The sequence below is a fragment of the Phyllostomus discolor genome, chromosome 4, assembly GCF_004126475.2.
Source record: "Phyllostomus discolor isolate MPI-MPIP mPhyDis1 chromosome 4, mPhyDis1.pri.v3, whole genome shotgun sequence".
NCBI classification, from domain to species: Eukaryota; Metazoa; Chordata; class Mammalia; order Chiroptera; family Phyllostomidae; genus Phyllostomus; species Phyllostomus discolor.
In genome coordinates this window covers 182,507,958-182,534,687 of record NC_040906.2, presented here as the reverse complement: position 1 = coordinate 182,534,687, position 26,730 = coordinate 182,507,958, and the positions used below count along the sequence as shown (strand labels likewise).

The 26,730-nt window shown below is 36.4% G+C and overlaps 1 protein-coding gene across 3 annotated transcripts in view; it reads left to right on the top strand.

Moving 5' to 3' along the window:
- ARHGAP18 (Rho GTPase activating protein 18) overlaps nucleotides 1–26,730 on the top strand; it is a 171,645-nt gene that overhangs the window by 113,190 nt on the left and 31,725 nt on the right. For all 3 annotated transcript variants that reach the window (XM_036024690.1, XM_028509130.2, XM_028509129.2), the window contains exons 3-7: nucleotides 1,947–2,182; nucleotides 5,802–5,865; nucleotides 10,743–10,921; nucleotides 20,432–20,597; nucleotides 22,963–23,054. In XM_036024690.1, the coding sequence (XP_035880583.1) occupies nucleotides 1,947–2,182; nucleotides 5,802–5,865; nucleotides 10,743–10,921; nucleotides 20,432–20,597; nucleotides 22,963–23,054 (737 nt within the window). The remainder of the gene's footprint in view (nucleotides 1–1,946; nucleotides 2,183–5,801; nucleotides 5,866–10,742; nucleotides 10,922–20,431; nucleotides 20,598–22,962; nucleotides 23,055–26,730) is intronic.

Genomic DNA, 26,730 nt, shown 5'->3' with positions numbered 1-26,730 from the left:
ATCAGGGTTTGATGCCCAATTTTGGCATCTTTTATATGGTTTTCTTTTTATGCCTTGGGCCAGTCATAAGTCTGTAAGTATGTCTTTGATATATGTTAATATACATCTCAAAACAATAAGAGCCACCCACAGTCAGTGCCTTATGACCCACTAATAGTGACCTCCTTTCCAATAGATTTCCAAATTAAATAACTTAGCATTGAGGTGTTTTAGCAGCAAAAGCTACCTAAAAAGGTTTTTGTCCTTTGCTGTAATGTTGCTTGAAAAATTTGCCAATAGTACTTTAAAAAGAAAAGTTGGAGGTTTTTCTTAATTTAACATTTCTTACTTTTGTAGAAGAAAATTATAATCCATTCGTTCTTTCTTTGGGGTTTACTTTCATTGTACTCTCATTTTGTTCTCACTTCACCAGCGGAGTCAGGCTTGTTTGTGATAACAGTATCTCCACAGTTCTGCCTTATTGCTCGAAGGTGGACTCAGCGTACCCGTGATCTGCTGAGGGAGGAGAAAACATGCTATAGGAGACAGCATTCAGGCCTGACGCATAGCCATGTGTCATTCGCTATTTCATAATTTTCCAAGATTAAAATGAATTCATAGACTGTTGTTCATTATGTGATTATCAAGAAGAATTGGGAATGTTTTTACATGTCCATGACTTTTCTTTGACTTTAAATTGAGTTTCACTGCTACTTTTAATGGAACAAATGATTAAATATTGTAACATTGTTTACCTGCTTTTTTTCCTGGCAATTTGGTTTTATGTACTTTACTGAGTTCTACCTTAATAGCATTAGCAACAATGGCTGGCTTTATGTCAGTAGTAAACAGTTTTTGTTGCCTGGCATGCAGAATGTCTGGCAGTACATTGTGTTTCTTGAAGCCAAGGTTATTAATACTTGATTTCTACCCTCCAGGAGTTTATATAGAAGGATAGACAGGCAGAACCAGTCAGTCCTGCACCACGTGACGCAGGCTGTAACGGAGCCCTGCACGCTCCTCCCCTGTAACATTCTCGCTTTCCGTCATGAGGCAGCCGGGACAGCTGTGTTGCAGGTTACAGATGAGCAAATGAAGTCAGCTTGTGGCCAAGTGACTTATCCAAAGTGACATGGCTCTCAGGGTGCAGAAATGGGATGTGGATGCAGGTCTTTTGCGTCCCAAGTAATTGGTCTTTCACTTTCTTCTATGAACTTGGTGCTTGGTGTGAATCTATTATTCTAGTTACTTTTCTGTTTTTCTGTATTTCTTATTAGAGCTCCAATAGTATTCGCTTTACCATTTACATCCTGCTTTTAGTGTTTTAAATTTATCTAGTTATATAATTTGTTGCCTATAATAATAAGATACTTTTTTTTGCTTGAAATAGTTTTTTTTTAATTTGTAAAAAGATATGCATAAGTCTGATGTGCTGACTAGGGGAATTAAAAAAATTAATTTGAAATTGATTAATTCCTAATGTTCAGATGCTCTTTGCTTCTTTGTCACACTCCCCATCAGCGACAGTGAACAGTAAAAACGAACCTTTCCGTCAATTAGTGTTGAACTCAGGGACATGGAATTTAAGCCAAGAAACAGAGCTTTAATGAATATCTCCAGAATTGACTTCCTTCTATAACTTGATGCAGATAAGTTATATTTTCATTGCTAGCTCATCTCTGGAAAGGGAACAGTATTATCTTCTTAGTTAATCTGCAGAGAAGTTAAAGAGGTTAATTACATGTGAAGTCATTTAAATTTTTTAATTGAGTATGTATGAAATGGATCTACAATTTGATATCTCTGTAGCTGGAATTTATGGCAGTTGTCCAAGTTTCAGATAATGATTCTGAGCACTGTGGTTTGGTTGCAATACAAGAGTTTTAGTAAGAGTATTTTAAAAGCTTAAAAATGTGCAAGTTCTCATATTGTGTGATCTTATATACTATTTTTCTCTACTGTCTCAGAGGGCGAGTTGGAAGAAGAGTGGCTTAAGGAGGCCGGTTTGTCTAATCTCTTTGGAGAGTCTGCTGAAGACCCCCAAGATAGCATGGTGTTTTTATCAACATTAACCCGGACCCAGGCAGCAGCTGTTCAGAAACGGGTAGAGACCGTCTCCCAGACCTTGAGGAAAAAAAACAAACAGCACCACATTCCCGACGTCAGAGACATATTTGCTCAACAGACAGAGTCAAAAGAAAAAGTAGGTTTTCTTTCTTTCTTTCTTTCCCTTTCTCTTTCTTTCTTCCTTTCTTTCTTTCTTTCTTTCTTTCTTTCTTTCTTTCTTTCTTTCTTTCTTTCTTTCTTTCTTTCTTTCTTTCTTTCTTTCATGCTAAAGCAAATGAATAATTGCTTAGGATTAACTAGACTGATCCAGGTTATTTAAATCATGAAAAATATAATGAGCACATTGCATGGCAGGCACTGAAGCTCCGTGCTGGCAGGGATCTAGAGAGACTCAATCCCTGTCCTTCTAGAAGTCAATGCTGATGGTGCAGAAAATTAAACAAGTTGCAATTCAGAGCGATAATCCTTGTGCGAGGTGTCCTCAGAGCACCAGGAGTGGCCCTGTACCTCACCCCACCCCCAACAATGTGACTACCAATTGTTACTTACAGAAAAGTAGGAGGTAGGGGATTCTTCCTTATCCGTTAACTCTTGGAGGGATATTTGCTTTTTTCCTAGACTCATTTGGGGATGATTGGAAGTAAGGTGGGAGGGAGCTCAGTGCAGCCTAATCACAAAGCAGGGACCCTGAAACATGAAGTAACTTCCCTTCTGTGTCTAGCTTTTAGCATGCTGCTTAGCACATGGAAGGTTTGATTAAATATTTGTCAGGATGATTAATTTATTAGTGGAAGCTGTTGGAGTCTGGTCGAAGCTATGGGACTCATGAATGAAAAGATGTCAGGGAAGACATGGTAAAGCAAAGGACCTACATTGCCTAGAACAGTACTCCTCAAAACAGCCAGCTGGTGGGCTGTGTATTGCTGGTGCATGAGGACATAAGGAGCTTGCACAAAATGTAAATATCATTGTGCTTTCATCTGGAAAATCTTACTACCAAAAAACAAAACAACAACAACAAAGAAACAAAGAAACAAACAAAAAGAGAACTGAACTAAATGGTGTTGGGGTTAAAGATGATTTCTATTCCAGCCTGTTTTCAGATGACACAGAATAGCTCTTGCCTAGAAAACCCAGTAGCGTGGTTGGAATGAGAGCAAACAAAAGGGATTTTGAACAATGATGGCAACGATAATAGTAGTAATGATAGTTGCCACCGCTGAACACTTACTGTGCTATGTTCCTTGCCTTATCTCCTTTAATCCCCATGGCTGTCTTTTGAGTGAAGTATTACCATTTTCATCCTTTGGCTGAGGCTCATAGTCTTTAAGTAAGTGGCTCAGTGTTCTGTAGATAGGAAACCCAAATTTGTTTGTCTCTAGTATGAGCTTTTAATCACTACGCATCCTGCTATATTTGGGTTTTCATACATGATTTTGATATTGAGTAGTCTTTAAGACTCTAGTCACACTATAAGTAAAAATAATAAATGTTTCATGGCTCTTTACAGAATTGAGGTAACAAGAGGACTTGTTTTTGAGGTATCTTTCTGTCACGTAGAGGTTTTTTGCTTTTTGTAGACATTTCATTCTTCTAAGAAATCCTGATTAGCTACAGATTTCTGCTCCATTTGCGTGGTTGATTGTGGATCAAATCCAGTCTACTTTACAGTTTGGGGTCACTGGATGGTTCCAGGCAAGTCTCTTGCTTACCACCCAGTGGTTATTTGGTACATCCCCTGGAATGGAAGGACTGTACTAAGTGTCCAGTTGCTAGAAAAATAAATGGTAAGGAAATGTATATTATGACATTTCCTTCCCAACTAAAGGAGGTAAGAGGAAGTAAAAGGGGGGAGGGGCAGAGAACTGAGACCAAGGAAAGTATCAACACATACCATGGGACTGAAGCCAGTTTCCAAGAGGATGCTGCTAGTCGGTGCTAGAAGCAGGATTTTTCAGGAGACCCCTGATAATGCCTAAACTACATGGTTTCAGACCAAGGCAATTGGTGGGTTGTATCATTGGATAGAGTCATGAAAAAAGAAATAGCACAAGTAATTTAAAATAATGTGGATCTGCGTACACTGCACGCCTTTAATTGAAACACTGCCACCCGTTAGAGCCACCCCTCCATCCCTCCCTCCCTCTGGCAAATGTGAGCCAGCCATCTTCACCTGCGGTTCTTCCATTCTCAGACAAGTACATGTTCATCTCTTCCATTTCATGTGCTTCCTCATGAAGCCCTTGCTGACACTAGGAAATATAATACAGAAATGAGTACCATCTGCACTGTCAACTTCAATTGCTAAGGAAAACACTTCCAACCACATGCTCTAAAATATGTGTTCATGTGTAAGATTAGAATCACTCGCTGTGTTCGTTGTGCTATACAGGGCTAACCCCCCGTGGGCTTGTGGGCAGAGGAAGGAGGGTGGTATTGCTCAGTCCTGTGGGGGACTGAAGTAGTGCCACGATCCCCATATCACACCTGCCATTTGGTAGTCACCATACACTGTCCCGGGTGCTGCCAGTCTCTGAGCAGTACGGTAATGGTCTCTGTGTACCTGACCCTATGCTTTTCTAGCCTCTTCTTAGACTGCAGGGAGGGAGGAGTCCTTCTTGGCTCACATTTCAAGGTGAAATGTATGGTTGAGGACAACTACAAAGGCCACCCTTCTTTTGTGTAAAGATGAAAATCCAATTGAATGATATTTAAAAAATAATTCATTCAGTTAGATGTCTGTGTGTGACCGATCTTCCCTTCCTGATTACTGAGTACCTCCTGAAGCCTGACTTGGAGAGGAGGAAGTCCTGCCTGGCCAGGACACTTACTGGTGAGGAGAGTCCATGTGTTTTACCGAGTCCGTAATCCCTCGGAGGGTAGCATTCCTCAAGTGTCACTGCTTTGACCCCTTGACAAAGGAGCTCCCTTGCCTGTCTGTGCTCTTAAGAACTGTTTGCTAATTTAGTTTTAGTTTATCTCACATTTATCACTAGCTTTTTAAAAAATTTGAAGATTTCTATTTTATTAGCTACATCTTACCTTGTAGTTTTGTTTTATAATAGCCCTATGGAGATGTAAGTCACATACCATCCAATTCACCCACTTAAAGCCTATGATTCAGTGACTTTTTAGAATATTCACATGTTTGCAGCCATCACCACAATCAATGTTAGTACACTTTCATCATTCTCAAAAGAAAGCCTATACCCATTGGCAGTCATTCCCTATATTTTCCTCTTTACCCCCTAGACAACCACTAATCTGTTTCCTGTCTTTATGGTTTGCCTTTTCTAGACATTTCATGGGAATGGAATCATAATATGTGGCTTTTGTGATTGGTCCTTTTCACTTAGCATGATGTTTTCAAGGTTCATCCATGTTGTAGTACATCTATCAGTATCTTTTTATTCCCATTGTGTGGATATACCATCTTGTTTATTTACTTATCTGTTGATGGATATTGCTAGCTTTTTGATATGTTTGTCTTTTCCCCTCAGCTAAGTAGTGGCAGCCTTCGTAGCAGGGACACTCTCGACATCTTTCCTATTCCCCATGGTGCTTAGTATTGTGTCTATTGAGTTGTGAGTAATCAAATATTTGTTGATTACAAGCATAGTACATTTCCCCCCCCGTGATCACTATAATTCTGAATACATTTCTTACATTCTAAAGGTTGGTAATGGAATTACTCATAATTCTGTTTTTCTGGTTGTGTGTTGGAGATGACTAAATGGCCCATTTTCTATCTTTAGGCTCCAGATGGCACTGAATCGCAGTCAGTCAGAACAAATGAAAACAAATACCAAGGAAAAGATGGTATGTTGGACCTGTTCTCTCGTATTCTTCTGTTTATTAGTATGACAAATAGATACAGCCTTTTAAAACATTCACTTTCAATTCTAGCAAGAAAATGACACTAAAATAGTAATATAAAGTACCCAAGTAGATAATTACAGAGGGCTGAACATCTGAGATCTGTCCATGAAATATCCAGCCATGTACTATGAAAAATGGAGACATTTATCGAAGAAGGTAAGAGGTACAAGAAACACTGTACATAGGGCAATGATGCCTCAGTCCCCTTCAAAGTAGGTACTTTGGGACCTCACACAGTTCCCAATTGCCATCAGCTGCCCCGTCGTATTTTCCTGAATCTCACTGAAGGTCTGAAATCTCTTCCTTTTCAAAGGTGATTTTACTTTTGGGAAAAGCCAGAAGTCTCAGGGCACCAAATCTGGGCTGTAGAGGACTGAGTCACCTGAGTGATTTGATGTTTCACCAAAAAACTCTGCATGAGACATGATGCATGAGTGGGCATGTTGTTATGATGAAGCCGCCAACCACCAGTTGCCCATAGCTGTGGCCTTCTGAATGATCCAAGTAGTTTCCATGGAGGAATGTTTGAGCCTAAATGCAAAATCTGATGCAGATTCATTGATCTACTCGCTCAGTCGTTTTGAATGCAACAGCCACAGAGTACACATGTTCACTCAACAGAGTCTGCCACTCCCACTGACTAGTACAGTGATGTCATCATTGTTCACACATGTAGGTTCCAGTCCACTCTCCTTGGCTGCCAAGTTACATCAATGTGGGGCAGACTATTCTCGTTATATTAACAATGGTTGGGTTTTTTCTGGACACACCTCCTATAGTGAGCCTTTGATGATGTTAATTGGTTTATATTTGTGTATCTATTCTAATATCTTTATACATAGTCACTTTTCCTGAATGCTTACCATGTGCAAGTACTATGTGGAGATGTTTGCCTAATTAAATATACTTAAGAACTCCACATAGAAGGTATTGTTCTTAACATATTTTACAGTTGAGAGAATGGGTGAAGTTGCTTTCCGAAGGCCACAGAGCTGTAAATGGAGCCAGTGAATTTGAGGCCTTGTGCTCAAATCATAGGTCTTAATTTATAAGTGAATTACTTTTCAGAAAATTAGAAAAACTTTAAAGAATACTTAAGATGTTTTGGACAATTGATTATAATTCTCCTTTACATGACATACTTTTCCTCTTCTGTATCTGTTACTTGAGAAATGGATTAGAAATTCAGGGCATGGATGAAAAGAAATATTAAGACTTCATTAGTACTTACCAAGAAAGAATCTATAGCTGTTTCATTTATGTACAAAAAGGAAAAGCATTCTCAAAGTAATAGACTTAAGGTTAAAAATTTATTTTTTTTTAATGCGTTGCTGCTTAAAAACTATAAATAAAGGGTGGTCTTTGGACTCTAACTTGGGGACTTGTTTATGTCCTTAAGACTTGGTGCCTGGATGGTCCAAGCCAATTAGTATTGTTGTGTTTGATTGGGAATAGTTGGAAGGAGGATCAGGTAGACTGTGGAGAACTGGGAAGGGTATGGAAATGTCCTATAAAATCAGGAGTTAGTCCAAGATAGAGCATTATATAGAGCATTTTGGTGTCTTGGAGCATCTGGTGTGTGTATTTTTTCATTCTTCCATACTTTTCTGAGAACTCTCCTACACATCTGTGTATATGTGTAATTGTATACATGTCTATATATTTATATCTATAGAAGCACTTGCTTCTACTATTCTGCAGAGGTTTCTTTAGTTGCATGTTTTTTATCAGGATGAAATTAGTAGGTGTTTCCCAAGTCTACATACCAGCAAATAGTGAAAGTGGTAAGCGAACCAGAAAGCTAGTGCTGGCCTGCTAGAGAGCTGCGTCGTCAAGAGAAGCAGATGAACCTTTTGTGCCAAATGTCAATATGCTCTTTAAGCTTTGGGCAACAGTGACTGGCAATCTTGTAAATGAACACTGAGGAAATATTGTCTTTTCTAGATGTTTTCCTCCCTTGCCAGAGATGGTGATGCAGGCTGTATAAATAGATGTTCCAGAAGACAAGTTCATTATGTGAGCACTCTCCAGCCTAGCTTGCAGCAGGCGAGTGAAGTGTGGCAAGCTTGCTGCCTGATTCACATCTGCCTTTGCTGGAATGCTATGAGGGTCTCCAATTCTGATTAGAGCCTCTAATCAGCATAATAAGAGAGTGTGTGTAGCGCCATCCAAATCACTGAGTATTTACTACTGCACCTGTTCTGGGCAATGCCATGCTCTTTCGCTAGCCAGTGAATTAACCAGTGTTAGGCAAGCATTGAAGCTGTCTGAGTGAAATGCATGGAAAACACCGTCTAGAGGTCGAATGTGGAGCTGTTTCTGCTCAAAATCTGAAGGCATGCATGACATAGTCTATTGTAAATGTTTCCCCTACACTTGGGCTTTTATAAATGCCCCATGCAAGATATTTATTCTAAATGAAAAGTTACAAAGTGGTAATGTTTGCAAGTGCTGTCACATTTCAAATTAACCTACTGTTAAATAGTAATCTTAACTTTTTCATCAAATCATCAACTCTGTGTATATGAAAGACCCAATGTTTAACACTTGCATTTAGATATATTAATAATACCCTACTAATTTTAAAACTTTCATATTAATAAGTATATATTTTCTCTCTCTCTCCCTCTTCTTTTATTTTATTTTATGTCTATGGAGGAAAGAAAAAAGTTTTTTAAATAAGGGCACTTGAGCTATTTTGGACAGTTGAAAAACTTCAAGGAGTTTTGTAAAATATTTGTAACCTAGCGCTATTGACCACTTCAAAACCAAAGGAGAACGGGTTAAAGAAATTACATTCTGTTGAGGACTTTGAGAGCTAGAAGTGTTATCTCAGCATTCTTTTAACTTTTCCCTTTGAGATTAGGTAATTGATTCAGATATGTTTGTCAACCGATTAACTACCCATTTCTTGCAGCAGCACCCTACTTCACCTCTGCAACCGTTTTTTCTGCTGTCTTCTCTGACTTGATTTATCAATTGAGCTTTATGCTTTTATTTACCTGTTTTATGTCATGTTTCACAGAAAATCTATGCTTTAAATATATTAGCTTGTGACTTGATTATAATTTTTCTACTCAGTTTTTAATTCAGTACAGGACATGGGTGGGGGATGGTATTTATTGTAAGTCTACCGTGGGGATGTTGAAAAGAAAAGGGAAAAGTTGTAAAATTCTTATCCATAAATAGTCACATTCTTGAAAGGTAGCTTCGAATTCAAGAAATGGCTAATCTTTTTTCCCTCTTAAAATTGTCTCTTAAGAAACACCGTACATGGTCACAGTAAACATAAAGCAGTGTAAACCAGTGGGAAAATAAAACGAAATTGGGCTTTGTCATTTTAAGTTAATACTGTGAAATTAACTGAATGAAGGTCTAGTTATTCTAGCTTAAAAAATGTCACAGGCTATTGAAGAGCATGTCACCTGGCACAGATGAGACAGCAGATAAATACAGTCAAGGAGCTTCCAATTTATTTCCATTTTTGGAATTAATGTAGGTGAATTTTGGTTGCTTTCTTAATTGTGAGATACCTCTGGGACCAAGTTTGCAATTTGCAGGGCCCAGTGCAAACTGAAAAGGTGCTTGTTCAGACTTTAAGATGTAACAGCAGAGCACCGCCCCCACCCACCCCCCGGCCTGTGCAGGGCCTCTCTGAGCCCGGAGTCCTGTGTGGTTGCTCATGTCCCACGACCTTGAGCCCGTCCTGCTCACCAAGTGGAAATGAACTAGGCTAGATTTATATTTATTCTTAATTTTCTTTTGGGTAAAACAAAAATTTTTTATTTTAAATTTTAATGACTATAAATATATTTTCTATACTTTTAATATGTATATATGACATATTTACTAAATTTTAAAATTAACTTTACCTTTCATCACCTTATTGTATTAGTATATAATATGAAAATGTACCATGTAAGTTTATTTTGTAATTCACTTCTGCTCCACATGAATTATAGGTCTGCAGTGAGAAAATAATAGTAGTCCTGTCATTGCTCCCAGGGTTTCTTTAAAATGTGAGTTGCATTAAAACCAAAAACTTATCAAACAGTAAAGTTTAGAATTATTTTCTCCAAAGCTCAAAGCTGGTGTGTTTGGCAAAGAGGTTTTCAAATACATTTTTCCCTGTAAAATTAACAGCAAACAAACAAACAAAATATTGAACTTATACTCTTGAAATGTTGATGTAAATGTCTGGAAGTTATTTGAGTAGCTTTATAGTTGTAGGTCCTTTTATCATCTTTGATAGAATCAGATGCCAAATCTATTGATTCTTGTACCAGGTACCTCCAGAACTGACTCCTACAGTGATAAGTTTTTGGCAGTAACTCTTGTTTTGAAATTTTTGCTATGATAGGAAGGTAGCATTCCAGAATGAAAAAAATGCAGTGCATGAGACAGGCTTTACTCCAGGAATCTGTTCTGTGAGGCAATGAAATAGCATATCACTAGTTCTAAGACAGATTATAACTAACTTAAATAAAAGAACAATTAAGTCTATGCAGTTTTTGTGAGGTTTTTCATTCAGAGTTTGAGATTATCCAGCAATGTTTTGGAAGTGGACCCAGTCTAAGAATTGGGACCTCAAAGAAAGATTCCACAACTGAACTATGGATTTCTACTCACCACATTTCTCCCTTACATGCCCCCCAACCTCCATTTCTGCTCCCCCATACCCCACCACACACAACCTGCACCATTGGAAGAATTCCTTGGGCATGCTTTTCCAAGAGGTTATTATGTAGTCGATGTACTAAATGTAAAAAAAAAAGAAAGAAAGCATGTGACTTGTGTATTTGTTTTTTTCCCCTCAGACCAGGCATCTGGCCTAGATGATTGTGAAAAGAAGCTTATACCACTGGTGCCTGAGGAGGCACCTGCTTCTGAAACAGATATCAACCTGGAGGTATCGTTCGCAGAGCAAGCCGTCAATCAGAAAGAGAGCTCCAAGGATAAGACCCAGAAGAGCAAAGGCCACGAAGCCCCAATACCTGTACGTAGTGCACGATTCAGATGTCACTGACCAGCCTTTATTTTTAACTAGCTTTTTGTTTTCAAAACTTCACCATAGAAAAGTTGAAAGAATAGGATAGCAAGTAACCATACAGCCTTCGTGTAGATCCATTCATCAGTTAGCATTTTACAACCTATGCTTTCTCTCTTTTTACATCTACCTGTGCATATGCTGTGCTATCAGATGTGAACTAACATTTTTTAGTTTAACAAAACAGAAATATAATACTTAAGAAATTGAACAATAAAACAAAATTATATTTATAAAAGGTAATATTCAAGTTTTCCTTCAAATTTTCCTAATTGTTACATTTTGCTTTATAGCTTTTCCTTTCTCCACCTCCATCCAGGTTCAAACAATGATTATGTGTTGCATTTGATGTCATCCTTTTGTTTCCTTGAATCTAGATCAGATCCCCTGCTTTCTGTTTAATATTTTTGAAGACTCCAAATCAGATTTCTGATTTTGTTCCTTTCTTTATTATTAGATTCTGGTTAAACATTTTTGGCCAAATATTGCATAGGTGATGTTTACGCCTCCAACTACATCATCAGAGGAAGGGCATGATGTCACATGGTTCCTTTATTGGTGATGGAAATTTGACCACCTGGTTGAGGAGATGTTCCCCAGATCTCCCCATTATAAAGACACCTTTTCCTATGTGTACCTAATGCTAATTTATGATCCTTGAGACTGGGTGAATATCCCTGTTTGTCAGTGAAAATCTATTCCCCAGAGGTTTCATCACGCACTTGTCATTCTTACCTGAAGCAACGTTTAAACTGGTGTGGAGAAATAGTGATTTTCTAATTTGATTATTTCTTTTACATGGATTGGCTGGCAATCTGCTGTAATACTTGGTTTTTCTCTCTTTTCTCTTTTTTGTGATTGAATCTCACTGTGAAGTGAAGGCTTCCTTTTTTCATTCAATGTTTTATAAATCATTATTTTTTTGATGTCTAAATTACGCAAAGTTGACCAATAGGAGTCCTTCAGTGTGGTCCTGTGTCATTTGGCCTGCCCCCATCATTCATTCATGACTTGACTTTCCTGGTATGAGATGTTCCAGGCTCACCTTGTGCTTTTCTCCCCTCAGACTTGAGGAAATCCATTTACTTTTAGTAATAGATTGCATTTCAAAATGAAGCTGTATGTACTGAGTGTTCACATTGCTACTGGATATCTCATTTTTTTAAAAAGTATTTATTTATGTATTTTGTAGAATTTCACACATGCAAGCATTAAAAATAATAGTATATGTAACGAACTCCAAATACTCATCACTTAGCCAACATTTATTAACCCATGGCTAGTCCTGACCTATCCATACCCCTAACAAGTTTCCTATTCTGTATTATTTTGAAACACATCTCTGAATTATATTTTATCTATAAATTTTTTCAGTATATATTTCTAAAAGCTTAAAGAGGGGTTTTTAGAAACACATCTATATTATCATTACGATAGCTAAAAAGTGCTAACAATTCTCAATTTAAAATATTCAGGCAGTGTATAGATTTCAAATTGTATTATTCATTTCATAAGTTTTAAACACTTTGTTTGACTCAGGGATCAAATAAGATTTATGTATTGCAGTTGGTTGATATGTCTTTAAGACTTTTTTAAATACCTCCTTTCCTCTCTCTGCTCTGTCTCTCTCTGTCCCTCTGTCTCTCCATCGCTTACTACCCTCCTCACTCCCTTTCTTACATTCCATCCTATTCCCTATTCTTTCTTTAGCTTCTCCTTCCCTCTCTCCCTTGAAATTTATTTGTTAAAGATACCTAGTTATTAAGTCATGGACAGTTTCCCCTATGCCTATTTCTTTTCCCATTTTCTTCCATTTTCCTGTTAATTGATCAACTCTAGATTCATAATATTCAAGTTCATTTTTGTGTGTGTATGAAAACTATTTCAAGTGTGACTGTGTACCGAGAGATACAAATGTCTGGTTGTCTTCCTCTTTGTAAACTAGCAGCTCTTTCTGATCAATGCTTGGATCTATTAGTTTATTAATGGTTACACAATGATGTTCTCATTTCTTTTTTTAATTTATTAATTTGAATAATTCTTTTAAGAAAAACATCCCCAAAGTGGTTACTTCCTTTGCTTCACCAGTTTTCAATTTTTCTTTGTTCCCTAGCATCTTTCACTAGTGACCAATTAGTGCCGTTTTATTTTAATTTTCTTGTAAAAATAGGATCTTAATTCATGGATTTAGACACATATAACATGACATCAGAAAAGTTTTCCATCTGTAGCTGGTATATTTTATCCTGCAGAGCTAAACTTGTCTGGTGTAAGAAATGTTGGTTCTGTTTAGTAGAAATATACTTTATGACTACGATCAGGATGCTAGGAGCATTCCTTATTTGGGCTGCTTTTGCTTAAAGCCTTTTCAGAGGACAGCAGTATATCTGGGTCTTCTTTCTTCCATGCTGGGAATGGTGGTTCTTAAGGACCATCAGGTAATATGATTAGAGTGTCACAAAGTTACTTGTTTGTTTTATCTTCCATTAATATACACAGAGTATTCTCAGACAATAACACTAATACTGTCATCAATGATATGATTATGAGAAAACAGTTTAAACTTGCTTTTCTTTTCTTTAGTTGTTTGTATTTTTGGGGTATATCTCAAAAGGAATATAACAATAAAATTACTGTGTTTTAGATTTCTTAGGATAGTTATTCATTGTGTGGTTAAATCACCACCTGCATACCTGGTTGGGTTAATTTGTGTCATTTTATTTACAATTCTTAAGATAGATTTTTTAATTTATTTAAATTTATTTAAATTTAAATTTATTTATTTGCATGCTTATTTTTTTATAAGCATGTAAAATATTTACATGGTCCAAAAGTCAAATCTAAAACCAAGGTGTATTCAAAACCTGGCTTCTATCCCTGAGCCATCGCTCTGTTCTCTCCCTCCCCTCACAGGTAAATCTCCTTCTTTAAATTTATGGTTTATCCTTCTGTTCTCAGATAAATGGTACCCACTATGCATACTTTTCTCCACCTTGAGTTTTTTGTTTGTTTTGATTTAGTGTTATGTTTTGGAGATTACAGTATAGAGAATAGTATTATAGAGAAATATTTCTCATTCTTTTTTATAGATACATTATACTCTATTGTGAAAATGTATTATAATTACAATTTATTCACCAGTTTCCAAATGTGGACATGCAGGTAGTTTCCAGGCTTTACCATAGATTTTTAACAAATGCCTTTAAGTATTTTTATGCTCAGTGGGGAAAGTAAAGGACTATGCATCATTTGGCCTAAAGACATGATCCACACTCCCAAACTATTCTTAGCAAAAGTGTCTTCTAAAAGTGACAATCTTCATCTCAACAGATGGAAAGGTTTTAAAGTGACAGGAAAGTCTAATTAAACAAAATGAAGACATTGTTGACTTTTAAGTTGTTGTTTCAAACAATGGAATGAAATAAATTAATTATTCTCCCTTTGATGGACTTAAAAGCAAAACTTCCTCTATGATTTTATTTTCCACTTATTAGACTAATCTGCTCTCTGACACCCTTTTGATTTTATTCATGTAGTGTCTCACGCTTAGAATGACCTTCCCATTTCTACCCTTTTGTTGTTCCATGTTTACAAGGAAACCTTAGCCAATTCTTTGTGGTCTAGCTCAGCATTTGACTTTACTCTTATAAGTCTTTCCTGACTGAACTTATATTAGATGAAATATGTAAAATCATCTCTGAAATTATTAGATGCCATGCTTTTGATAATCACTGCCAATCGATCCATGCATTTATTTATGCATGTATGTGTCTGTTCATCTCTACCATTCATTTATCCATGTGTCTTCTCAAAGGCATGGACAAGTAAGGTGTCCACCTATCCTCAGCATGGTTAATGAAGTGAATACTCATATTCACCATCTGAGGCAGGCGTGTAAGCAGGTAAAAGCTTAAATTCCATTTCTATTCCATGCTTCTCTGTTTCTGTAAATTAGCAGTAGACTTTATGTAATACATTGTTCTCTGTTGACCTCATTTTATATGCACTTTCTTTTTCTTACATCAAGCTGTCTTTGTTAATTCTTTATGATATCACAGTGGATTCAAGTTTCTCTTAAATTTGGAGATCACCTTTTATAACCTTGAATGTGCTTTAGTTTGAAAATTTAGCTACTATTAATTGTGTTTTTGTGTACCCACTATATCTCAGAAAGTATGCTCTGTAATTATTTCATTTCTTATCAAATGATCTCTATGTGGTAGATATTCTGATTCTTATTATTCATATAACGCAGTGGGCTAGAGATGTTATATGCTGAGGCTTGGTGTCAGTGACTAAGTCCTTTCTGGAAGATTGTGTTGGCTCCATTTAATGTGTCCTGAAGGTATATATACATTTAATTTAAATTTGTGAGTTTATGTCCTTCAAAAAGTATTTTATTTAATTTTTCAATTAGTTTCCATTTACAATGGCATGAAGCTGGAGGGTATTATGCTAAGTGAAATAAGTAAGTTACAGAAAAACAAATACCATATGATTTTGCTTATATGTAGACTCCAAAGAACAAAGCACACAAACAAACAAAATTAAAACAGACTCATAGATACAGAAAAGAGATTAAAGTTTGCTGGAGGGGAGGAAGGTTTGAGTAATGGGTAAAAAGTTGATGAGATTAAGAAGTACACACTGGTAGTGATAGAATAGTCATAAAGATGTAAAGTACAACACAGGGAATATAGTCAATAATACTATGATAACTATGTAAGATGCCAGTTAGGTACTAGAACTATCAGGGGGAACACTTTGTGTTATTGTATTGGAGTTATTGACAACTTATTTAGGATAACTTTGAATGTTATGTAAATAAGATTCTAGTTTCTTGGGTCTGTCGTATAAAATAAAAATTTAATGTCACTCCTTCATTCTATCTTGGAGACTAAAACCATTAAGGATTTATGTAGGAATTTTTAAGATCATAGCTTTAAAATGATCTCTAAGATAACTATTTGTATTCTAAATGCAAGTCTGTATTTTAATTCTTAGGTTCTTTTTCATCAGTCTTTTGGACTCCTATTGAATTATGTTTAATTCAAATAGATTCTCATTTTATAACAACTTTGGTTGTCTGGCAACACAACTAACTCTGTACGTACTGAAGGCCAGAAAGTTGATGTGGAGGCCCTAGTGGAGAATTTGCTAGAGAATGAAACAGCTCTGGAGGACACTGAAGGACAGCAGAAGAAAAGGTGGTACAGGACTGAGTTAGGAAACTGAATATCTAAGGCAGACACAGACTTGTACACAGTATAAAAATTAGTGTTTAAAGTCATAATCCCGAATTGTCAAGAAAAGGTTAAATTATGGCTATTGCTCTCCATTAAGAGAATATGAACATATTTTTTTTAAAAAAACTGCAAATATGAAAGATTCCTAAAAGTTCATTTATCTAGAAAAGTATTCATTTTCTTGAAATTACAATGAATGAAATATTATAATAAAATCACATTTTACACATCAAAAAAAAATCTCTTAAGTAAGAAATGAATCTCCTAGCAGAGGATATGAAAGTCATCTTGCGGAAATTGCCCCATGGAGAGTAGATTCCCTTTCTTTCCAAGTTGAAATTCAAGTGACTTGATGAGTGGAAGAGTCAGCTGCATCATAACTAATGAGATGCCTCAGGGACCCCTCGTATTGCAGGGCCTACAAAAGACCGATGTAGCCCCAAAGGCTATCTGATGAATTTACGGTAACACATGAGAACCAAAGACCTTATAGTTTTCAAAAAAATTATATTTTATTCTTTTCTTTAATCACATTTTTCAAAAGATAAAGAGCTTCCCCTTGCTGAAATTGTACTGCCTTCTCTTAGCCAACAAACTGAACCATCTAGCCTGTTAACTAAACAAAATGACAGGAAGCTTCATAAATATTTAATGCTGCTATGAATTAAACATTAGGATAAAAAAAACTAAGTCCTTTCATTAAGCACAATGTTAAATAAATAAATAAAGCTCATGACATGTATTGCTAGGTAAATCAAATGTTTGAACTAATAATATTTCAGGTTTCTTTAAACATTTACCTCGGGTAATGCTTTGAATAATTATATTACATGTGTTTGGATTATTAGACCAAAAGCAACTAATTTTAATGAAACATTTAGGACTTAAAAAAAAAAGTAAATGGTTGTTAAATAGGATGGGGTCTAGTCCTTCAAAAACAAAGCAATTAGCAGAACTCTGGGGCCAAGCATGAGGAAACTGTGAAGAGGTTTGTGTAATTTTAAAGGCGAAGCTCAGTACAAATCACAGGAGAGGAGGGGAGCCGCCAGCCAGTGGTCCTGCCCCTCGCTGAGTCTGATTCTGCGCCTTCTCCCTGAGGGTGTCTTCATGCACTGAATAGACTGGGACTCAGCACCCACAGTGTGCCAGGCCTCTGGTGCTGGAGGGTCGCAGAGCTGATCAGGCCATGGCTCTTCTTGAGGGCCTCACAGTCCTCTATCTACACCCATCAACCTAGATTCCCTTCTGCATGCTGTGGCGGATGAAAAAGAGGAGCAGAACAGCATGATTACTGAGCTTAGGATTTAGAAGATCTGAATTTATATCCTTATTACGTCACTGACTGCTATTGAATTCTCTTTACTGAGCTTCAGTTTCCCCACTTAGAATATGCTGTAATAACACTTATCATATGGGGACTTTTGAAGGATAGAGTGAGAAATCATTGATCAAATTATGAGTACTATCCTTTTTTCTTACCTTCCAGTAATATTTAGGAGAAAAGGAAAACCATGAAATCTTGAAATTATTGAGAAAGTTCTGTGAAAGAATATGTGGTGATAATACTTTGTGCGAACTCAGTGTTTGCCCTTTGATCCCCACCACAACCTTACGACACAGGTTCTATTATTATTCCCGTTTTATAGAGGAAGAGGGTGAGACACAGAGGTGATGTAATTTGCCAAAGTTCACATAGGTAGTAAGTGATGGAGACGAGATTTGCCGCCTGTCGTCTGGCTCCACATTCTCAGCCCCTTCGCACAGCACCTGGAGGCCAGTAACTCTCTGGCTGGAAATTCACTTGGGACCCACAGTGAATCGTGTCTACTGCTCCTCATTTAATGTTCTCACAAGAAATATAATTGTTACAAAAAGTTAAGAAATAACCTCCTTCTCCTATAATGGACTTAAAGGTTTTTTCTTGGAGCTGAGTTTGCTTGAAAAAAATTAGCTGCTCAATTACCAAAAGTGGTGGGTGTTAGGAAGTGCTCTAGGGCAGCGACTCTCAATCATTTTGGTCCCATAACCCCTTTAAGCTCGGAAAAACTACTGAGGACCTCAGAACGCTTTTGTTTCATCAGTCAGGAAGGATGAGAGTACCTACCATGGTTTCTAGCACTTTGACGAAACCTCGGGTGTGTGGCCTTTTGGCCTGGTGTCTCCAAATTCATGTTTTTTAGGGCATTGGCTGTCTCCCTGGGGCTTGCAGCTCTCTAAGTCTGCTGTGACTGAACCCAGAAAGAAGGCATGTGAAGATTTTTATAGAAATTATGAGTTCACGAAGGATTTTGAGGATGGTGAACAAGACCAGTTCAAAGTGATTTTGGAATGTAAAGAATTTCTTTGGATTGAGTATTCCATGGAAGGTGCTCACTGACCTGGGGATCTTAAACTGTGAAAGAGGAATATGTAGGCAAAGATACAGTTCTTTTGATAAATAAACAACTAAAAAATGGGAGGGCGGCTTTCATTTATCTGAGTTATACCTATAGATATTTACCATATTAGAAATTAAAATTGAGAAATTTAAAAAATGTTTATTATTCCATTTAAAATGCAATAGTGCAGTTAATATTTTTATGAAAAATAGCCATATTTATAGAACAAAAATTATTAAGAAATGGTTTCATATTCTAGCAACTTCTCACATCTACATCTGCATTTTCAGGTGCAATAACAATAGCACAGGTGTTGTACCTCTGGAAAACTCCACTGTACATTCATGGGAGGAGAGGGAGAAGGCAAACAGTATCTTAATGTCCATTATTAAAACACTTTTTGACCTCTTGAACTGCTTGAAAGGGTATTAGGTTCCCCCAGTGTTCCTTGGATTATGCTTTGAGACCTGCACTTTAGGACATGTCTTTGGCAATAGTTTTTAGATTATGAAGTACTAATGATATGGCACAAAACTGAGCAAAGCAAGGCAAATAAAAAGAAATCAATTGAACATCCTTGGCCATTAAATTAGGGAGTCAAGGATAAGCCCAAAAGATATCAATCACCTTGGTAAGATTTTGAACAAACAGAATAGTTATTGTTTTAATACTCAGTAAATACAGTGGGACTATAATTTATATTAAATGTTTTCTTACATTTAAGGTATTTAATATTAAAACAGGCAGAATAGGTAGTAGATGATACTTGAGAAAGGTAAGCAACAACAAAAATACCACTTACCTGCCTATGATAGCAATATCTTTAAGTCTCAGTTCACTTTCTCAGTGGTGAAAGTAGTAATAAAAGCAACCACATAAAAGTGCTTTGGAAGTGCCAGGCAATTAAACCTCACAACAGCCCTCTGAATTAGGTTGCTTTCTCCCCTTCCCTCCTCCTTTCCCTCTTCCTCTCTTCCATCCTTCACTCCTTCTTCCTTTCTCTCCCCAGCCCCTTCCTCATCTCCTCCTCCATCCACTCCTCCTATTTTGCAGAAAGAAGGGTTAATTTAAGCAATTGCCAGACATGACAGAGCTTAGTCATTGGCCAGATGACTGGTAGGCGGTCTGGCTCTTAAGTCCATGCTCTTAAGTCTCCCATCTGCTCTTCCTCTCTCTCATGTTATACAGCCCCTCCCCCATGCTATACAGCCCTCTGTATCTACTGTATTTGGGTTTTAATGACAATATTGCTATATTATATTTCATGTTATATATATATGGCACTTAATAATAATGTAGGTAAAGGGCACCTGGAACATTGTAAGCACTCACCTATGGCTACTATTCTTTTTTCTTCTTCTTCTCGTTCACTTTTCCTCCCTCTTCTTTCTCTTCATGGTTGGTGCTGGACTCCTAATCCCCCTGGTTCTTGAAGGTCAGTTAACTAGAGTTCTTTTTCTCCTTTGGGTTTACTGTCTCTTTTCTCCTCTTAGCCACTGGTGTGAATACGCCCAGTACTTGGTCTGGTTCCACTGTTTGTCTGACTTCAGAGACTGACTCCTGAACGCCCCGAGGCCTGGGGCGCATCATCGGGGCAGTGTCGTTCTTTATTCTGGCTGGAGAAGGTGTGCCATAGCTTTGCATGTCACTCTTCTATATTTATAATTTTAATTTAAGAAAAGGTTATTGTACTACTGATATTAATGATACTAATAATGTTACTGTACTGTTACATTAAGAAAAGGTTACTGTACTGATGATATTACTATATTAATAGTATTTACTTTAGAATTTACTATATCACACCTTTACTATATTAACGATATTTATTGTAGAATTTCAGAGTGCCAAAAGACAAAACAGGAACCACCAGGATTGGTGACCTAGCGCCCCAGGACATGAAGAAAGTTTGCTATTTGGCCCTAATTGAACTGACAGCCCTTTATGATGTACTGGGTGTTGAACTGAAACAGCAAAAAGCTGTGAAAATTAAAACAAAAGGTAAGTTGATATGAAAAACAGTTGGATTTACTTCTAAAGGAGCAAGGATGAGCCTGACTTTTAACAGTATTTTTAAGGGCAAAACATCTATAGAACAAACACTAAGATAGCCTGAAGTTTAGACTCTAAAAAATTGCCCTCAAAAATTTTGTACCTTGATAAAAATGCACTGTCTTCTGAGCTATAGAAAATAAGGGCATGATCAAATATTAAATTACCATAGAGGGAATTTAGAAGGAAATTTGGAATCAAGGAATCTTAACTCACATGCTTACTCCTTTAAAACTGTACACTAAAAATAATACATTTGTGCCCTGGCTGGTGTGGCTCAGTGGATTTAGTGCTGACCTGCGAACCAAAGGTTCACCAGTTTGATTCCCAGTCAGGGCACATGTCTGAGTTGCAGGCCAGGTCCCCAGTAGGGGGTGCACAAGAGGCAACCACACATTGATGTTTCTCCCCCCCGACCCTCTCTCCTTTCCCATCTCTCTGAAAATAAGTAAATAAAATCTTTTTTAAAATAGTGTATTTGTTACATATATTTATTTCCAAAATAAGATTTTGAAAAATGGTTGATCCTGATCAATTACTTTTGCTTATTTATTTGAGGGGAAATACATAGGGTAGTTAGTAATCATTTTGTTCATTAACATTCTACTTCTAAATATTTTGCAAACACATTCTTCACTCTTTTAATAAAATAATGCCAGTGTGGCACAACATTGCTAAATTGTATTCACCATGTATATGTACAGTTTTTCTTTTGTAAGCAGCTTTATCCATTTTATAAAGTTACTATATATTTTTTATAATGTAATAAGAGAACAGGCAGCTTCTCAGTTTTTGTTTTTCTACAACATTATTGGTCTGGAAATCCAGATAATTCTCTGTTGTCAAAGCTTTACTGTGTAGGAATTTCAGACCTCTTGTTTAACCTTAACGGTATTTCCTAAGGAGAAACCAAGAAAGAATGAGGATTATTGAGTTGCTATGGTAACATTAGCGAAGACAAGTATTCACCTGATTTAAGTTTTGGAGGCAGTGCCTCTGTAGGGCTGAAATGTGCCTTCCCTTCAGGCCCTCTTCCACGCTGGGCCCCAGAAGACCTCATTCCATGCTCATTGCCTTTGAGTATTTTAGCTTCAAGCTTGGAAAGGTGAATTTCTGAGTTAAATGATGCTTCTGGTTTTCCACAAGTCCATTGTGGGTAATGAAGACATCAGATCTTTCTTTAGAAGTTTATCACAAAGCCTTCTCTAAATATAAAGCAAAAATGTAATTTAAATATCTGTACTCAAGACTTTAAATTTGGCTTGAAGAGGTTTTTTTTTTAATGTTTTAGAATTGCATATTAGCACTATTAAGCCAATATTAAGAGAAGTATTGTTGTTCTTATTAAGAGTCTTACTATTAATACATTTTCTTTCCATCTTTTTAAGTATTTTTTATCTTATCTAAGCTATTTACCTCATAAACTAGACTTGAGTATTCTTGAAGATTGCATTGTTTTCTTAACTTTTAAACTACAAGTTACTTACTGGATTACTGGCATCCTCTTGAATGGCATCTCTACCAAGTGTTGTAGTATGCAAAGTCTGTGTTCATACCTTGAAGATCGTTCCCCTTTCCACGTTCACAAATGACTTATCCCTCCCCTGGGTGATGTTGTGACACCTCCGTGCTAGCTGTTCACTCAGTCTTGGGGGTGGGTGGGAGGCCCTGGGTACAAGCTATACTCGTACCAGACTTAAGGCTTATGATTTTAATTTAGACAAATTAGAAATTACTGTCTGTCCTTTCTGAAGTTATTCCCAAATCTATAAAACCATGAATTTAAATTCAAGAATACTAAGTATCCACTGTGTTTTCTAAAAGAAAAACTTTTGTAGAACAAGGTCATAATGTTGGCTGATTTCTCAAAAGGCAGGTATTTATATTTTGCTGTATTGTAGAATGTTAAATGTCAATTAAATAGGTAAGAGATGAGTGATATGTACTTGAAGCCAATACTTTTAATTTGACTACCTTTAGCAAATTTTTGCATATTTATTTTTTTCACATAAATTTAAGAGATAAGTACTCTTATTTCTTTTACATATCAGTTTATACTTTTCTAGTTATTTCAGGGGATTATTTGCAATTATTTGTCCCATTATCTTTCTGCTAGATTGCTCTATAAGGCAAGAGCAGGATTTTCCTATTAGGGTGTATATGCCTAATGACTAGACAGTGTCATTCACTTAGTAGGTGCTCAGTAATTAATCTGATTGAATGAGAACATCAGGAATCCTGTGCCTGTACATTTTACATTCATATTTTATGGATTGATTGAAATGAAGAAATTTTATTTTACTTTTTATTGCAGATTCTGGCCTTTTTTGTGTTCCATTAACAGTACTGTTAGAACTTGATCAGAGAAAAGTACCAGGAACTCGAATACCCTTGATATTTCAAAAAGTAAGTAGGCCTGAGTGGGTCAGCAAGGAGAGAGCATACTTCAACTAATAGTGTTTTTATTTTCAGTTTTACATTCATATTATTATAATATAGTTTTCCGATTGACATGCTCTTTTATTTTGTACTTTGATTTTCTATTCAGGAAACAAATTTGTTTCAAGGGCTCATAATTTTTATTTCATGGAGGTGCTTTCTGTGTTATTACTGTAACAGTGATTACCTGGCATCATTTTCCTGTGTTCTATTAGCTGGCTTTGTGTAATTGAGATTTCAATTCCATAATACATAGAAATGGAAACTGCTTATAAATTTCTTGGGAATTGAATCCTCATGAATATTTCATGCCTGTGTGTATTTCCCAGGCTTTCTTATTTACAGTGAGGATGTCCAATTTAATTTACCAATGTCTACTTCCAAACTAGGCAAAGAAACCATAAAGTAGAATCAGAAAATGATTGCTAAACTGTCAAGTCACTTGTGTATTCAACACTCAATTATTCATAAGGGCATTATCTATGGCAATATAAGAATTTCGGTCTAACCTCTGAGCCATCATTATTCAGAAACACAGGTTACACATGATAAAAGCCAGGGAATGCACAATGAGGAAGGCAGGTCAAATCACTTATGGACAACCCAAGCTATAGATTCTTTGCAACCTGAGGTACATCACAGTTTCAGGAAGTTCTGGCAATAACAAGAGTGGCAGTGGGAACTTTGACAATTGATTAACTCAATATACTCATTGATACTAAAGCTCAAATAGACTAGGCACTGACTCTTCTTGTCACTTATTCTTCTGCTATTCCAAGCCAGGTGTTTACCTGCCTTGCCTACTAACCTCTGATTCCTTTATTCTTCATGTTCTCTATTACATCCAAACCTGTTTCTTAGTGTTTCTCCTGATGAACGGTGCTCTACAGAGTTAATCTTGCTCATCAGCCTACTAGCCACTGCCAGTAGAACTTGTATTTGTTTGAATAGTTGTCCACAGTGCCAGTGATTAACAGAGAGGTGCTAACAAGTATAGGCCATCTATTCAAGTTCTTTTAATGTTAATAAAAGGTGCCAGTTACTCTGCACAGATGACTGTACAAAGAAGCAGGGATCTCAACACCATCCCTTCTAAAAATTATGTGTGTGTGTGTGTGTGTGTGTGTGTGTGAATATATATGAGAGAGAGTTATTTTTAAAAATTGGCTTATGCAAGTGTAGGGGATGGCAATTCTGCAATATGTAGAGCAGGCCAGCAAACTGGAAACTTGGGCAGGAGTTGATGTTGCAGTCTTGAATTCACAGACTGCCAGTTGAAATCACAGGCAGGGTTCCTGTGTCACTGTCTTGAGGCAGAAATGCTTTTCCTTTAGGGAACCTTGGTCTTTGCTCTTATGGCCTTCAGGACTACATGAGACCCATTCATGTTATGGGGAGTAATCTGCTTTACTCAGACTCTACTGATTTAAATGTTAATTACAGGTAAAAAAAAAAAAAGTCACAAGAGCATCTAGACTAGTGCTTCAGCAAACAACTGGGCACAGTAGCCAAGCTGACACTTTGAATTTACCATCCTAGCCATGAAGGGTAATGTTCCATCTCCACGAAGGTTCAGTAATACCTCCTGACCAGGTTCGGGATTGCATCCAGTCCCTTGTCATTTTCTCTTGAAGTTGTTTTCTTATGTACTTAGTTATTTTACATTTGTGGTTTCTTCTTGAGATTCTGACTGCCCACCAGTTTGAAGTTATTAGACAACAGCCCTGAAATATTTTGGTTCATTTAAAAAGTAAAAGGGCATATAAAGAGCTTACTATTAGATAAACACTTATCCATTTGCATCCTCTCTGAATTATAAACAAAAAAAAACCACAGCGATTTATCACAAAAATATTTTTTGGTTGATAAGCCAAAAAATTGGAACCCAGTGACTTGCAAAAAAGATTTGTTAGTTGTCTTTAGAGTATCATATTTTCGCAATTATTGAGACACATACTCAAAAAGGGCTTTAACAAAACTTATCTGTGAACTGTACCTGTTTTTTTTTTTTTTGAATCTTCAGAAGCACATTGTTTAAACAATATTTTCAGAAAGATTTGGGGAAATAGAAATATTCTTAATTTTTAATCTATGAAAAAAATTTGCCTAACAGCAAATTCTTTTCTCACTGTCAAACTAATCAGCCATATCAAACATATGTTGTGTCAAAAAGTCTGACTTCATTTTCAATTTGTTTTTTAATTCATATAAGTATGTTGTATATATTTTGGAAAATGCAATGTAAATTGCTGATAAATGCAGAATGTATCTAGAAAAATAAATTACTAAGAGCATCTTGATTAAAATCTATAGATTAATATATTGCTCATGTCTCTATTTTGTCTTGGAAATGAAAGAAAAACTGTGGTATGTGATTATGTTTTAATAATGTAATATGATGTAGGGCTAAAAATACATTATTTTCAAAGTAAAAAATGTGAGAAAACACATGACATTCCTTCAGACAATATACTCATACACATACCTCAGTTCAGTGGTAGTATTCAGCTTTAGAGAATAATAAAAATGACAACTATAAAAATTCAGAAATTACTCTCATTGAGTTATTTAGAAATCATGGCCAATTTTTCCTTTGTATTTAATGAAAGCGAAAGGTGTATGCTGCTACAAACTAATTTGCTCCAGCAGCTAGCATGTAACATTTTCTATTGAAAAAATGTTCTATTGAACATTTTAAACATTTTATAAGATTAAATAAAGGAAAATTGCTTATACATTAAATAACTTTTGCATGGTATTATTTGATAAATTTGGCTTTAAATACTTTATTGAATAATACCCATCTAATGTAAGATAATTATGTAAATTACCTTGATGTGGGTTTTTATCCAGTGTAATTTGAAAAATAGTGTCTTGGAAAATATTTCAGTTGAATTTCAAAAACTCTTGTACTGCATTGATTGGTTGGTTAAAGCTACTTCTCTTGTCAGTGGATAATAAATCCTTGGGAAAATTTTGAAACTACTCTTTGCTTTATTCTTACCTGACTCCCTCAAGCTTAGTTCATTCTTTGGCCATAATCCAGGGATAGAAGAGGTGAGGTCATTAAAGGAAAATTTCCAGTTTGTCCAGTGTCTACATGCTATACAATACAGCTGATTTCAGAACATCCAGACAAGGTCAAAAGACCTCGTTTATGATGCCATGCTTTGCTCCTGAGACACTTTTATAACTAAGGGGAAAACAGTAAGCTTTATGTAGTTTGTAGAGCCTTGGTTAATCATTAAAGGAGGTTTCTTTGAAAAAAATTGCAATTTTAGATTCTTGTCACTCTGGACGATTTTATGGCTTAGGGTGTTCGGAGAGTACTGTTGAAGGGTCAGTGATGAGCGAAGAGTATATCTGCCTTTTATAAAGCCAAAGAAGGCTGTTGTGAAAGGAGGGTGAGTGGTGGGAAGGAAAACCTACATGACGCGAGTACGTACCTTATATTGAAACTGAGGAGCATGGAAATTGATTTTCTTAAAATAGCAGAGTGCCCCCTGTAACGTCTTTGTGCACTGCCTAGGGAATGCCTATTACAACCGGAAGATCGCTCTGCCCAGAAACTAACCACTCTTTTCCCATCTTCCTAGCTTCTAACAGTATGCTCTTGCAGTGTCTTCATTTACCTTATTCTTGT